Source organism: Buceros rhinoceros, unplaced genomic scaffold (genome assembly GCF_000710305.1).
Source record: "Buceros rhinoceros silvestris isolate BGI_N320 unplaced genomic scaffold, ASM71030v1 scaffold12267, whole genome shotgun sequence".
Taxonomy (NCBI): Eukaryota; Metazoa; Chordata; class Aves; order Bucerotiformes; family Bucerotidae; genus Buceros; species Buceros rhinoceros.
In genome coordinates, this window is record NW_010421625.1 from 104,929 (window position 1) to 119,679 (window position 14,751).

Here is a 14,751-nt window from a genome sequence, read left to right on the forward strand (position 1 = left end):
TGATCTAAGAATGTTTCACTTTCTATTCTGAGTAATGTAAAATCTAGTAGATAGCGGCAGGAATGTGTCTGGCCGTTTAGGTTTAAATTGGAATTGCCATCTTAATTCCACCAGAAAACACAGGTTAGTAAGGAGGGATTGGGAGGGATTGAAATAAACTGTTTTGAATAGAGCATTGGGTAACTAAGACTAATTTATCACTAATGATGGTTTGTTTCTTTCCCACAGAGGGATATACATTGTTTATAAAGACGGAGATGTTGATAATCCAATGGTCAAAGAGAGGGTCTGGCAAAACAGCGATTTCAACTTTGACAATGTTCTCTCTGCTATGATGGCCCTTTTTACAGTATCCACCTTTGAAGGCTGGCCAGCGTGAGTGAATTCTCCATGTTTTCACAGCATTATTAAGACAGTTACATTTTCCAGAACAGTTCTTTATCATTCACCAGGTATTTTTGGGCAATGAAGCAGTCTTAAGTGATGGTATAAAAACTTAGTAATGGCAGAGGGGAAAAAACCCACTGTCCTTCTGAATCTGCGCACTTTCCCCGTGTTTCTTTATTTACCTCTATTTATGAAGGGCAAGCTTTTTCACAGTGTTTGATTCCTAATCTTTCAGCTACTTTTGCTGTGGTGAACTGTTCCTTAGCTCTAATGGAAGTAATCCTTTCAGATGTTTATCCAATGACGCTCTTTATATAATCGAATACGAAAATTTTAGGCCTTTGAGTAAAACTTTTGCTAAAAAGATCCAGGCAATAGTATACTGCATAGAGAAACCCAGGAGGAGCAAACTGCCACTCGCCATTTCCCTAAATGAGAAAAAGTCTTAGAGGATAGATTTATGTGGGGACCCCTCCCCCCAAAAAACCCCAACTGTCTTGTCATTACTGTGATTCTTTTGGGAAAAAGCATGTAACATCCTGTGGTGTGAGTCTTCTGGCTTTGATATGCTTGTTAAGTGCTGTCAGTAAAGAGAAAAAGATAGCAGCAAACAGCAGACACCTGTCCTCTGAGTCTGCGTGCTTGCCCGCTTTTGTAACTTTAGTGCTGATAAAGATAAAATTTTGTTTGTTTTTCAGGCTGCTGTACAAAGCCATTGATTCAAATGCCGAGAATGTAGGACCCGTGTACAACTATAGAGTGGAGATCTCGATTTTTTTCATCATCTATATAATCATTATTGCTTTCTTTATGATGAACATATTTGTTGGTTTTGTGATTGTTACGTTCCAAGAACAGGGAGAACAAGAGTACAAGAACTGTGAGCTGGACAAAAATCAGGTTAAAATGAATAATGAATTTGTAACTCGTGGAAGTATCCTTTTGTATTTATGCATGCAGAGTTTCCTTTCTGCTTTGGGTCAGAAGAGGGCACCAAACACTTGTCCTATTGAAAAAATGGAATTGGTACATACTCTCAACTGGTATTCCGGTTGTTTTATGCTCCTCCTTCCATAAGCCCGGCATATCAGTCTTTGTTGTGAAAGGTGTTACATGAAGCTTGTTAGCTTCTTAGTGTTTCACTTGGTGGTGTCACATCAAGCTGGCACTTGCCAGCTTATCCACAGGCAGAGGTAGGTTTTACAGTAAGAACAGGAAAGTAAATTTTGTGTTCTGAGTACTCTGCAAGTGTTCAAAGTGGAAGTGTTCAAAATGTTCTACTCCCCCCCTCCCCCCATTTATCTAGAAATTTGCAGGGGATATTCAGATTCAGATTTAAAAGATCTGTCCCCTTTTAAAAGTTTAATCCTATGACTGAGAAAATTATCAGTCACATAATGACCTTTCAAGTATTCTTGTCCTACTGTAACACACTTAATTTAAACAAAGTAAAGTGTGCAGCTCTAGCTAGCATTTGTTCTGCGTTTGGAGCCCCATCAGGCAGCTTTTGTCAGCATTCCTCAAAGGACAAGTGGAAGGTCCGGACTACAGAGGCATTTCAGGCACTAACAGAGTTGGGGATGAATCCATAATGTTTCTACATAAGTGATGTGGTTTTGCTGGGCAATTTAACTGAGCTATTAGGAATAAGAATTCCTCAGCATTTATTTTGCTGACTCTCGGGTTTTATGCTACGCAGTTAAATTGGTGACTGAAAACTGGAAGCATTAATAGTCGTGTTATTAATAGTCATGCTATATACAACATGTGTATCTATGGCATACTAGGTTGTGCTACTACACTGTGTAAAGGTGAAACAGTTCTGAATTTCCATGAACGTTTTTTTTGTAAGTGACTGATGTATATGTGTATGTGATTAGATACAGTTGTAAATAGCCAAGCGAGGATTGGTAAGCTTTGATTAACACTTAATAAAAATGCCTGTATCAAGTAGGTAGACTGGCTGTTTTTAAGACTTTTATTTACCAATTTGCACTTACTAATTATATTATCAGTTGATTAACTGTTAGGTATAGTCTGACAATTTTTGATGTATTTGCTTTTACAGCGACAGTGTGTAGAATATGCCTTGAAGGCACGTCCGCTTCGTAGATATATTCCAAAAAATCCTTACCAGTACAAGTTCTGGTATGTGGTGAATTCTACTGGATTTGAATACATCATGTTTGTCCTCATCATGCTGAACACGCTTTGCTTGGCTATGCAGGTAGGAAAACCAGAAGCTCTTTTCAAGCCGTTGGCATAAATTGCAGGGAAGGATATGGGTGATGTAATGCCTTTGATTTATGGCAATGGTTTTTTTTTTTTATGAATAGAAATTTTAAAAAGCATCTCTGATAGTGCTAGTCTGTTCATGAGTTCTCTGAAGTAAAGTTGTTTAAAACAGCTTGATGTTGATAAGTCTTCCTAACTTATTCAAGCCCTTTGAGCTTTTATTTGTACCTGCCATGTAATTTGATTTACATTGTATGTGTGTTTTCTGAAGATTATCCATGTGCAAGAAAATCTGAAAAGTCTAATTTTAACAAATGTTTCTCTCAACCCATTAGATTCTTTTATCTAACATATTCTTTGTGCAGAGCCTTTAAGTATTACTTCACCTCTGTTCAGTTTCTGTACTTGTTCTGTGTTCATTTTGTAGTGTACTATTCCGTATTCAGTTGGATTGGACTCGATGATCTTTAGAGGTCCCATCCAACCCAAACCATTCTATATTTCTGTCTTTTCCAAGTCATCTCTTTCTTCACCCTAGTATTTCAGATATTGATACAAAAAATAATGGTTCAAATGAGGTTTACAAAATCATTCTACTTTTTTCAGTAAACGTGCATACATGGTATGCTTTTAAAACTGTCACTCCTACACCATGCATGTTGTGCTGTGACTAACATACTGCAGGCCTTCTGAGCAGGTGGGACACAAGATTATCTGATTTTAAAGCCTTGGGGAATTGCTGTTGTCTAATACTCCTTTTTTGAGGGAACAGTTTTCCTCTCAAAACCTTCTGTCTGGAGACTCCCTTAAGATGTAAAGGAACGTCGTTTTTGTGCTCTTCAGTCCCTAAACAACTGTTTAGATTTAGATTAGTTGTTTAGATTTAAACAACTCCATTCTTAACCGGAGATACCCAGCTAGTCTTTAATGTATACAGGTGTGTATGCTAAATACTACTAGAAAGTATTTTCCTGCACTGCTTTATTGCCAAGTTGTTCCTAGGCTGCCTTCTTTGACTTAATATTTTAAAGCCTTTACTTTTAAAAGTATCATATTTTTCATTTGCAGCACTATGGGCAGTCTAAGCTCTTTAATGATGCGATGGACATTATGAATATGGTTTTCACAGGAGTCTTCACTGTTGAAATGGTTTTGAAACTGATTGCATTCAAACCCAAGGTAAGTTTTAGATATGATTTAATAAGGTCATCACCACAGGAATTAAGTAGAAGTTTCCACTGGCTATGCATTGTTAAAACGTCAAAAAGAACTTGCATTTGCCACATTTATCTGTCAGTGAAATTGTAATAGACGTGTTAGTCTGATAATATGTCCAGGAAATGAAATGCAGATATCAGAAAAAATATTATGAGGTGGTTGATGAGATCTGGAATATTTTGAGATAATAAAAATGTCCCTTTATAAATCAGATAAATAATTTCCTCTTACAAGCATTACCACTTCCCCTACTCATGGTACTACACTTTACGTTAATCTCTAGTAAAGACCTGTATGTTACATTTCCTATTCTAAAATGCAAAATCATTTCTTTACTTCATAAAATACAGCCATGTACTACAAACATACACATAAATAATTTGCATATTCAGTAGCCTTTTTAGAGGTCTATGTTTTCAGTTACATGTACACAATATGCGGTCGAGGGCCCCACAACGAGTAGTTGAGTCTTTGCCTTAAAGGGACACTGTCAAAGTGAATAATGCAGACACATTTCCAAAAGTAGATTTGCAAGAGAAACTGATAACTATAATTGCTAATTGAAAAAAAGAGATGAAAATCAGACCGTGACAGTTAATGCAGCCTTTTTGTTCACCTCTGATACTGCATTTATGACCATGCAAAAGTTAATAACGAAAAACTAAACTAAGTTTTGTTTTCACTACAATGAAATCAATGTTTATTCTGAGCTTATATCTTTATGAATAAGTGAAGTGTGGTCACTTGCTATACGTGGAATTTGAAAAATCTGGACGTGCTCTTTGAAGTTTAGGGATCTCACCATCTAAGGCTGGTATTTTTCAGTTTCCGTCACCCCTCTTTCAAAGTAACCAAGACATCTGCATCTGTCACTGGCTGTGAGCGGTGCCCTTTGCTGGTGTTAAGTAGCGAACTAGCTGACTGTAGGCTGTGGGGGCAATCTCATTCTTGCTTTGAACAACATGGCCCTCACAGCCACACAGTCCCGGCTGCCCAGAGCTCAGTGTGGAGCAGATGTATAGCTACTTCCCAGCTTTTCAAAACCATTGATTCTGCTGTGGAGCTTGAGCTACTTGGTTTAAAGCTAGCTGGCATTCGCCTGCAGAGGTAAACAGATGCTACATCGCTTGGTGTTGAGATGTGAAGTCTGGAGCTGTGGGTGAATGCTTACCCACTCTCCCGTAGTATAACTCTGCGCTGTCCAGTCCATTGTACTTTTCTAATGAATTTATTTGTATTTTTGTGTCACCTATCTTATTTAAGTGCTAAGGATTTCACATTAAAAATAACACACTATGAGGCCCCAGAGGAGATAGCTCAGATATGTGGACCGCAGTGTCATGAGTATGCTGATTGTGTTTCCTGATTTGTATTTCTTGTTCTATATGCTTGTTTCACACTGAAGTTTCGGAAGACTTTGCTGCATTTTATCATCTGCTCTTTGAAAGAAGATTGTGAATCTTTGTATGGCTCTCCATGCACTTGTGACTGTAGTCAGAAATAGCAGCAAAACAGTGGTCTGATCATGAGTGTATAAATCACAGTGCTCCATTTGTATCATGGACTTCTACTTGTTATCAAATGCAATGTCTTAATACTGGTCTCTAAGACTTTGTACAATTTTAGTCCTAACTCTGTTGCAACACGCTTTCTATCTGATTGGATGCTTTTATTGTGAGAGATCCCTGGGTGTGAACCCTGAGAGTTTGAAGGGCAGACACTGTCAGCGACAGGTCCTCATTTCCTGAATTTCATTCCCCCGTAGATGCAGAACACCTTAAACTTGTTAAATAGCAGGTCAAGGTTAAAAGGCCATGATAGTAATCAGACTTCTGGCAGCAACTAATTAGCAGGAAGGGAAGAGTTGAATATCTTTAAGGTTGTTCTGTAATTCTTTGAAGAGTAGCTTTAACTGTCAAATATTCCTTAACAAAGCAGCTATTGGCAACATACATTAGAGTTCATTAATAATGATAAATCAGCTAGCAGTCTTAAGCAGAATGTGAATGTCCTTTAGTAATATAAATTTTAAACTAGATGTATGCTTAAAACAACAATAAATTGCTTTAACTCATATTAGATTTCATAATAGTAGGAACAGTCTGAAACTCAATGTTTTGCTTTAGGATCTGTGAGGAAAGACAGGTATTTCCTCTGTTTGTGTCACTGGTGGGCTTCTAGTCTGGCAGAATGGACCGTTTTATTTATTAAATCTGTGCATTTTAAAAAATATTTCAAAGATGCTCAAAACGTCAAATTAAAACTCCATTACTCTGTAAAAATGAGAATAGATAAAAACGTTACTTTAATCTCATCTGCTTGACAGTGTCCCCTTAATAAGTTAGACAAAAATTCCTGTGAAAACTGTGTTCTTTTGGTTTCACTGGTCACGCAAACTTAAGGTTACTATAAATAATTGATATTGTACTGCAGGTTGCCTTCCAGCTCTGGAATATATAAAAAAAACTTGAGTAAGAGATAGATATTAAAGGTGATGCTGAGTGTCTGGCACACTTCTTGACTTGGGAGACTGGAACACGCAGGACTTTGTAGAATGAAGCCCCAAACTTTTCAACAGAGTACTAAAAGGACTAAAATATTTATGTGGTAGATCTATAGAAACATACTTTGGTGTTAATTCTCTATGCTTACTTATTCCCCAGAATTTGTGATGTTACCCCTCAGCATTTCTCAATGAGCAGATTTTTCATAATGTGAGTTAAAAGAGCAGGCATTTTTTCTTCACATTGGCTAAAATCCGTTACTTAACATGGTTTAGTGCAGTACAAAACAAAATTCAGCTATGAAATCTAAAATAATACATCAACACATACTGTACGCGCAGCTTCGTGATAGCTAGCTGTTACTTAAACTTGTAATGATTTTCCATGTCGTTTTACATCAGATTTTTGTAAGAAAAAAGGAAAGATGGCTAGTAAGTGAATTGATCTTGGGTCATTGCAGTGGTGAAAACAACTTATTTGCATGATGTTTATTTGCTGTGACTTGTCCATTCCTCCCTTTTCCAAAACCATCTTTATTTTATCTTAGTTTTTTTTTGTTTATTTGTATGCTTTTGCTTTACATATTACTTTGAACAATATTTGTCTATACTGATGGAAAAGGTTTCATAAAATAAACAGATGTGTAAAGTATTTTAGCTGTATTGAATCAAAATGTGGATTTGATTTCAGTGCCTTACACTGTAGCATGTCTAGTAAAGTCACTTTTTCTATGGCTGAAATGAACCTCTCTTTGGAGGGCCTGTTTTGATTCCTGTTGTAGAGGAAGATGGGTAGCACACCTCAGGGTGTGCTGATTATCTGTTTGCTGTTTGCCACTAGTCTGTTATTTTATGTGTATAGATATATAAAAACATAGCTATTTTAAAGTCAAGAAAGATGCTTCTTTGAAATGAGGGAAATAAGGAATATGAATGATTGGGAAGAATATTGTGAAAGTAGCTCCCCTTTTGTTGGCAGCTGCTAATCTTTCAGGTTTATAAATGTCAGTATTGTTGAGGTGGCTCAGTATGATGTTTACTAGGAACTTTGGGAATGGCTTGTTCTTGGGAAGCAGGATGAGTAAGGAAGGAGCGACAGGGATTTGCGCAGGAGCTCTCGGAAACGGATGTGTGTGTTCGGGAGGCCCAATCTCTGAACACTGGCTTTTGCCCCAAGACTGGAATTGATGTTTAATCCCAAAGAACTAAAGCGTGTGGCACAAAGGGTTGTAGTGATAATCACACTCTGGTCTGTTTTCTCCTTACAGCCCCTCCCTTAAACGAGGGAACGATTATAGCAATATGTGTCTTAAGAGCTAGACAAGAAGAGCATGAGAAACGTAATGGGCTTTCTGACTGTGCTCAGTGCTTACTCTCCTAGAACGCACTGTAGAGCTGTCCTCTGCGCTTGCAGCTCTCTCATAGTCTCCAAGAGTAAATTTCCACATGAAATTAGCTTTTTCCAGACAGTAATGCACTTGGGTGTAACTTTTAAACTGTGAAGTTACTAGATATTCTAACAATTTAAAATCTTGAGAATAATATTGTCCAATTCTAAAAAAAATTGTAGCTGCTTTTGCTTTACTGTGCCAACAACACATGTAACAACTTAAAACTACTCAGCTAAAACATTAACTTATAGTAAACAGTGTAATAATAAGTGTAACTAGACAGGAGGTTAGATGAAGACACTTGTCATTTTAAACTTCCACTAAATTTTTTTTTTAGAGCTTCAATAGTGACTGATAAGACGGTACTTCTACATTAATTACCGGGAAGGCAGAATGTATGTGTACCAGAGGTACTTTTCAGCCTTTGTCTGGTAATGGACATCCCTTAGTCATAGTTGGCTGGTAAATCAATATATCTGAATGAGAAAAAGGACAAGTTAGGTAATTTTTCCAATTCTCAATTTCTGTAATAACTAGGTAAAGTCCACATATTGCGGAAAACCAACGCATCTTGTCTCCATAGAGTTGTTCCTAGTGACAGACTGAGCCTGGAACCTACCTCAAGGTTTCTTCTGAAATATCTTTGTGCTCAAACATGCAGTTTGGGTGCCAACGGACAGCTAATTGCATGATAGCACTTTATAACCATTTCCAGCAGTGTGCCAGTAACATGCACATAGGGAATATGTTTAAGCCGTAAAATATCAGAAGGGTGACTAAGCAATTGATGAAAATTAATTTTCAGATATTGGCAGGTCACCTTAAAAGCATTAAGAAATTATTCAAGTTGCTGTGGTTCCTAGCACCAACTTGTCAGGTTACAGAATCAGGCCCTGACTGCAATTGTAGCGTGAGTTCCTATATTAAACCTAGTTTATGTAGAGAAGATTAAGTCGGTTCTCTACTGTTTATGCACAGTTCCACATTAACATTTGTGCGTGATTAACCCATGATGAGCTTTGACCCTTTTTGACCTTTTGAATATTTTTAGCCGTCACTTAGATAGGACTATCATAGGACTATCATAGGACTCATAAAGTCGTTAACGTTGAGGAGGTTTCAATTGGCTTGGTCCTGCAGAAATATTATTAAAGGGGTTTTGGTGTGCTCGTTAGGGTATATATATGTCAGAATCTTTCAGCCATGCTAGAAGTCCAGAATCAGTTTTGGATGATGGCTTGCTTGCCAACATTGTGCTTAAATGGTGGCGTGTTATGCATGTGTACTGCGTGTGTGTGTGCGCGTTTCTGTCGGTGTGTGTGTCTGTACATGTATATATATAGAGTATATATATACACACACGCACATTTATGTTGCTTTTCCTTCAGTAGGCAATATTGTTTGTTTCGTTTTGTTTTCTCATTAGACCACAGGTTTTGTTTAACTAATTTCTGTTTATGCAAAACTAAACAGAAGTATGCAAATATTTGACATTTCATGTGTAATCACAAACGTTTGCACCCTGCCTGCTCTGTTCAGGGCTATTTTAGTGATGCCTGGAATACGTTTGACTCCCTCATCGTTATTGGCAGCATAGTAGACGTCGTTCTCAGTGAAGCTGATGTGAGTATACCCCAGCTTACTTTCCCCAGTCCCTACTTCTCTTTCTCTGTCTCCCCACTATTTCCATCATCTGGACAAGTCACAGATTTTGATTTGATGTTTCTAAAGTTTGAGTACAGACCAGTCATAGGCCAATTATGTTGATATGGGAAATAAATAGCCTTTTTTTTCTACCAATTTTTTTTAGCTATGAAAGAGAAAGATTAGATTGTATAGTGGTACATCAGAGAAGCCTAGAGTGTTTCTGTGTTATAACACTGTCCTTTTCTTCTCTTTTTCTGTTTGTGTTTTTCTCTTGCTCTCTTTCTGCTGAATGCTTGTCCTAACAGCACTATTTCACTGATGCATGGAACACTTTTGATGCCTTAATTGTTGTTGGTAGCGTCGTTGATATTGCTATAACAGAAGTTAATGTAAGTAGCAACTGTTCATGCACTCAAAAGTACTTGCTGTCATCAAGAAATACAGAAAATGTAAACTTTATTCCCCCAAATCCTTTTTAAAGTGTTTTATCCTGCAAAGAGCAAAACATTGATATAGTTGTTTGTACAAGCTGTTATTATAAATCTATATATCCATATTAGTCGACATGCACACAGCAAGTAAGACAATGAAAATTATGTTTTTCTATATATGTACAGAAAATATTTAAAACATTTTATGTATCAAAGAGGAATTAAGCCTGTGTTACTACTGTAGTCGAAGCCCAGTGGTTCTTGTAGGTAGCTTGACTGTGATAATTCAAGATTCTCTAAGTTGTTTCAGTGGCTCATTTTAACAAATAATGATTTTTTTTTTCCTGTGGGAGGTCTGGTTTTTAGTGATGTTAGCATTTGTATCATGTGGTAGCAGAAGAAGGGTAAGAAAGTAAGACTTTTCCTGCTATGGAAAATAGAATGTTTATTTTTTCCTATTGCTTTCGCTTTTCTTATCCTGCAGTAAATGTTTTGAAATTTGAACTACTCTTAAAGTGCTTGGAAAACTATCTTTTCACCAAAATTATGACTGATGGCCATTACCCATACAGGTGTTTGGAGATCAGAAAGATCCCTTTCTAAGGAAAAAATAGGGAAATACTGGGTTTTGCCTGTTTTCTATCTGACTTGCTCATTTTAATAAGGAAAGCTGTATCACAAAAATGATAAATGAAAGATAATAAAATACATACCAATTCTGTAGTAGATATGCCAGTGCTTCCCATACTTACACATTTAACTAGTCAGAATAAAATTTCAGAGGAAAGGGCCTCTTTCCTCAAAAGGGGAGACTGAAGAAGGTGGGTCTTGGATCCATCTCAGCCACGAAAATGCTCAGTGCGCGCACAGACCCGGTGGGTGAGGTTAGCGTCTTCCACCTGCTGAAGATGTTACCTGTTTAGCATTCTGAGAATGAAGTTATCCAAAAATACCTGTGATGCAGCAGTTCTCCAACATTCACGTTTTCCCTGTATCAAAGAACAGATTAATCAGAGAAGGCTGTAGATGTATATAGTTGCTTGGTAGTCTTTGAAATTACTTCGCTTGCTTGTGTTCCTGCAGCATTCACAGTTCACCAGCAGACTAATAATTTTCCTTTTCCCTTAAATTTGTTTTAGTAAGCTGCTTGATAGACATCTTTTCTTACTCTGGTGTATTTTAGTACTTACCAAATGGTTTCTTTTCAGCAGGGATATTTAATATGCATAATCTTTCAGATTTTCTTCTAAATTTGAGTTAATACTCCTCTGTGGTGAACATTTAAGTTGCAATATCTCTATCATATTTTGGGGAAGCAAATCCATCCTGTGGCTATCACATTGAAACAATTTTTCAGGGAGAATGCATTTTACATTTTATTTTCCAAAATGACTGATGTCAGGAATCCAGTTATTAGGGTCACCTTCCTCCAGTCAATAGCAGGAAACGATACCCTTTACTCCATTTAGACAGTGCCTTGATTTCAGAACTGTGAATACCATGATAATAAAGTAGCCCAGAACCATGGAATAGAAATTGTGTTTGAAAAAACAGTGTCTGTTCCAGGCATTCCAGGGTGAGGGGAAAAAAAAGGAAACACCTAATTCTCAAGTAAGGTCTGTCTAGAAGACAGTAATTGGCCTTCTTAGGAGCTTGGATTTATCAGGCTGGGCTTGGCGGAGGCCATGGCTTGATGAGGATTTCTTTTTGGCATCTCTGGGAGCTTAAGCAGCCTTTGCCCACAGCCCTTCTTCCCCCCGCAGCTGTGAGAGCTGCGCTTCCACAGGAGCGGGAGGACTTCACAGCTGGCTGAAAGAGGTGCTGAGAACAAAGTATTAGCGAAAGCGTGGGGTCCTGGTAGGGCAGAAAGGAGTGGATAAGGCTGCTGCCAAGGGAAGCACTTGTTCTGTGCTCACACAGGTCTCCCTTCAGACCACGTTAGCGTCGGCTCAGACTTCAATTAGTGGCAGTAGCTGCTGTTGAAAAAGAGATATTTTTAATGTTCTTTGGTAAGCGCACTAATACCTGTTGAAACGCAATCATAACCAAGTATAAAAAAAAAGTATTCTTTATATTTAAGATGGCATACATGCAGTCTGTAATCCTCATTAAAGACTTCAAATTTATTTCTAAACCTGCAAATTCTACACTGCCACCTCAGAGAATAAACACAATGAAAATAATTTTAAGTCTCACACTTAGATTTCAGACTGGTTTTGGTCAGTTCTTAGCGGATGATGGATTTTTCTGTCTGTGAACTGAAGGAGCCTGAGCTAGCAGGGAGGGTCAGTTAGCACAGAACTGCATTGTCCCATCGAGACGTTTCTCAAACGTGTAATTACAGTTCATGGAGCAGATTTTGAAAAGCTGCCTCTAATTTGGGTTTTGGGTTTTGTTGAGTTTTTTTGTTTGGTTTTGTTTGTTTGTTTGCCAGAAAAGTTTGGATTTAGGCTTTCAGCTCAAGCACTTACAGCCTACCCACTACTTCCATCCCCTGTAGTACTCACACAGATGAGCATGATGTCTGGGAAGTGTGAAAAGACCAATCATTTAGAGTCGCCTTCCCTAATAACTGCGGAATGTACAGTGTTAGATTGACAGGATTGCTTGTAACTGGTCGCTGCTGAGTTTTCAGCTGTGAGGAACACGGTTGTGTTAGTAATTCACACAGGTGTCTTGAAAACATTGTGGAGGTCAAGTCGTGAGCTTCAGGAAAAGTACACACCCCAGTCAAGAACTAGCACTGTCATTTCTTCCTTTTCCATGCTATGCTCACTAGAGAAGAAAGGCTCATCTTTGATGTCTCTAGTACTGCAGGCTATTTGTGTACTAAGTATTGGCTGTTTCTGGTCTTTTCCACTTTTTTTGTGCTTTGTTTGTGCAAGTCGTTAATGCATTACAGTTTCAATATACTTCTGGGTTTGATTTCCCGTTTTTAACATCAAACAGTGAATACTGCAGTGTCCAGAGAAATTTCTTGAGTTTTATTACTTTTATTGTTTTGATTCTACTGAATTATTCCTTCTTCATTAGTTTTGTGTAAATTTCTATAATCCAAATTCAGTATTTTAGAATCTTAATATTCTTTTGACATTCTGAATTGGACCATTCTGCCTGAACATTTTATCTAACACTGACAGTGATCCTGGGAAATCTGTAGCTCTGCTAACAACAAGACCTTGTGTGCAGTGGGATTTCAAGCATGATTGAAAAGGCACCTGTGGAAATTCCCCCTCTAGAAACATCTTAAACTGAGGCAGCTCAGCTGTGTTTGAGGGCTGGTCTGAAAGAATGTCAATGGCTGGCGCTCATGTGCAGTCAGGTCTTGTTGCAGTTGTAACTGCACAAGTACAGCCATCTTAACTGGTCAGTGTAAAAGACGACTCGAAATGTGAATTCCTAAAACGATGTAGTCAAGGTGAACTGAACATTTTTATTGGTTTGCGTGTATCATTGCCTCGTGCTGTGGAAACAAGGCAGCACCATTCGAATAGTCTAGCTGTGTACCCCAATTCCAAACGCCAGCGAGTTCTTCTAGTACAGAACAGGTTTGTATCTGACCCATAGTTTTCAAGAGAGCGGGTTGGCTTTCTAGTTTCATATCACCTTGATTTCAGTATCAAATTCTGGGAATTAAATGTCATCTCTTTACTTTGTTGTTCCTTTTCTATTTTTTAAACATTTTATAATAATATATATAATATATGGTGCCCTGAGGCTGATTCCTCTGATCCAGTAACCTCCCATTCACATACAACCCTTGTTGTCTTTTGAGTATTTTTTGGTGCCCGTGGAAATCAGTGTTTAATGTGTTCAGCAGTTTACAGGACTGCTCAGTGTCCTCAAGGACTGGATCAGTGACCCACTCAAGAAATGAACCATCCCAGAGCAACATATATTTTGGCAATACTCTGTTTTCTATGATTGGTTTTTTATTTACTCTGTCATTTAATATCCCTTCCTTTAACCAGTTTTTCCTTTATGAATGAACCTAATTGGTTTTCATGTTCATTTTATTTTTAGAAATTTTTAGAGGCAAGTATATATAAGTAAATACGTATATTGTATAGCAATAAAAAATTAAAAACACTACTAAAACCTATATAATTAATTTTGGATATTGTAACATTTTGTTTTCAAAAAATTTTGCATGACACGCAAGATTTTGGGTGGTCATAAAAATGGTTCCTTTTCACTTAAAAAAGCAGAGTAGTGCTTGTGAGACACCAGATGTGGTCAGTCCGTTCTAGAAAATGGACATGTGTAAATAACTTAAGACAATGAGAGAGACATAAATTGTAAATAAATTCTGAATAAATGAGTAAGTTCTTAAGTGGAAATTACAGATAAGTTTCAATCTGGCCTGTCTGTGTAGAAATTGTCTTATTTGTTAGCTTGGAAACCATTTGGATGACCAGCACTGGATGGCTTAGAGGCATGATCACATTGTTACCGTTGTAGTTACAAAGGTTTGAATTCACATCTTCTGGTTAAGTTTCTTTTACCGTTCCTGTGCTGCCAAAATGTCGATAAAATAATGGAGAGTTCACTTTCCTCCTCTTTTGTGCAAATGTTTAATGCGGTCCCTATGGGACTAATTTTATGCTTGAAGTTAAGTAAAATTTAAGTTCTTTGCTGAAATTGAGCTTAAAGGAACAGCAATGACAATCTTCCTCCTGAGCCCCTCAGGAAAATCGATTTGGCTTGAATGACACGTAAGCAGTTGAGGCTCACGCGATGCTTACACGCCCATAACCACCAGCAGTGGTTAGCAGCCACGTCAGACCCCTCAAAAGTCTCTTTCAAAACCAGAGCTGGATGCTCTGCTGCATGGTGAGAGGGTGCACCCTGATTTCAGCACTGTGCAGCGCGTGATGTCGACTGGTGAACGGTGGGGTGCCCTTCTCATTCGCTAGGCTGCCCGTGGAGTGTGTGCTGG

At 37.9% G+C, this 14,751-nt stretch overlaps 1 protein-coding gene across 1 annotated transcript in view; it reads left to right on the forward strand.

Moving 5' to 3' along the window:
- The window catches only part of LOC104496602 (voltage-dependent L-type calcium channel subunit alpha-1D), a gene marked incomplete at both ends in the record, with an annotated part of 98,359 nt that overhangs the window by 63,598 nt on the left and 20,010 nt on the right, over window positions 1-14,751 (forward strand). Inside the window, 6 exons of the mRNA XM_010139746.1 lie at window positions 226-375; window positions 1,086-1,287; window positions 2,456-2,614; window positions 3,691-3,801; window positions 6,746-6,775; window positions 9,274-9,357. Coding sequence (XP_010138048.1) covers window positions 226-375; window positions 1,086-1,287; window positions 2,456-2,614; window positions 3,691-3,801; window positions 6,746-6,775; window positions 9,274-9,357 — 736 coding nt within the window. The remainder of the gene's footprint in view (window positions 1-225; window positions 376-1,085; window positions 1,288-2,455; window positions 2,615-3,690; window positions 3,802-6,745; window positions 6,776-9,273; window positions 9,358-14,751) is intronic.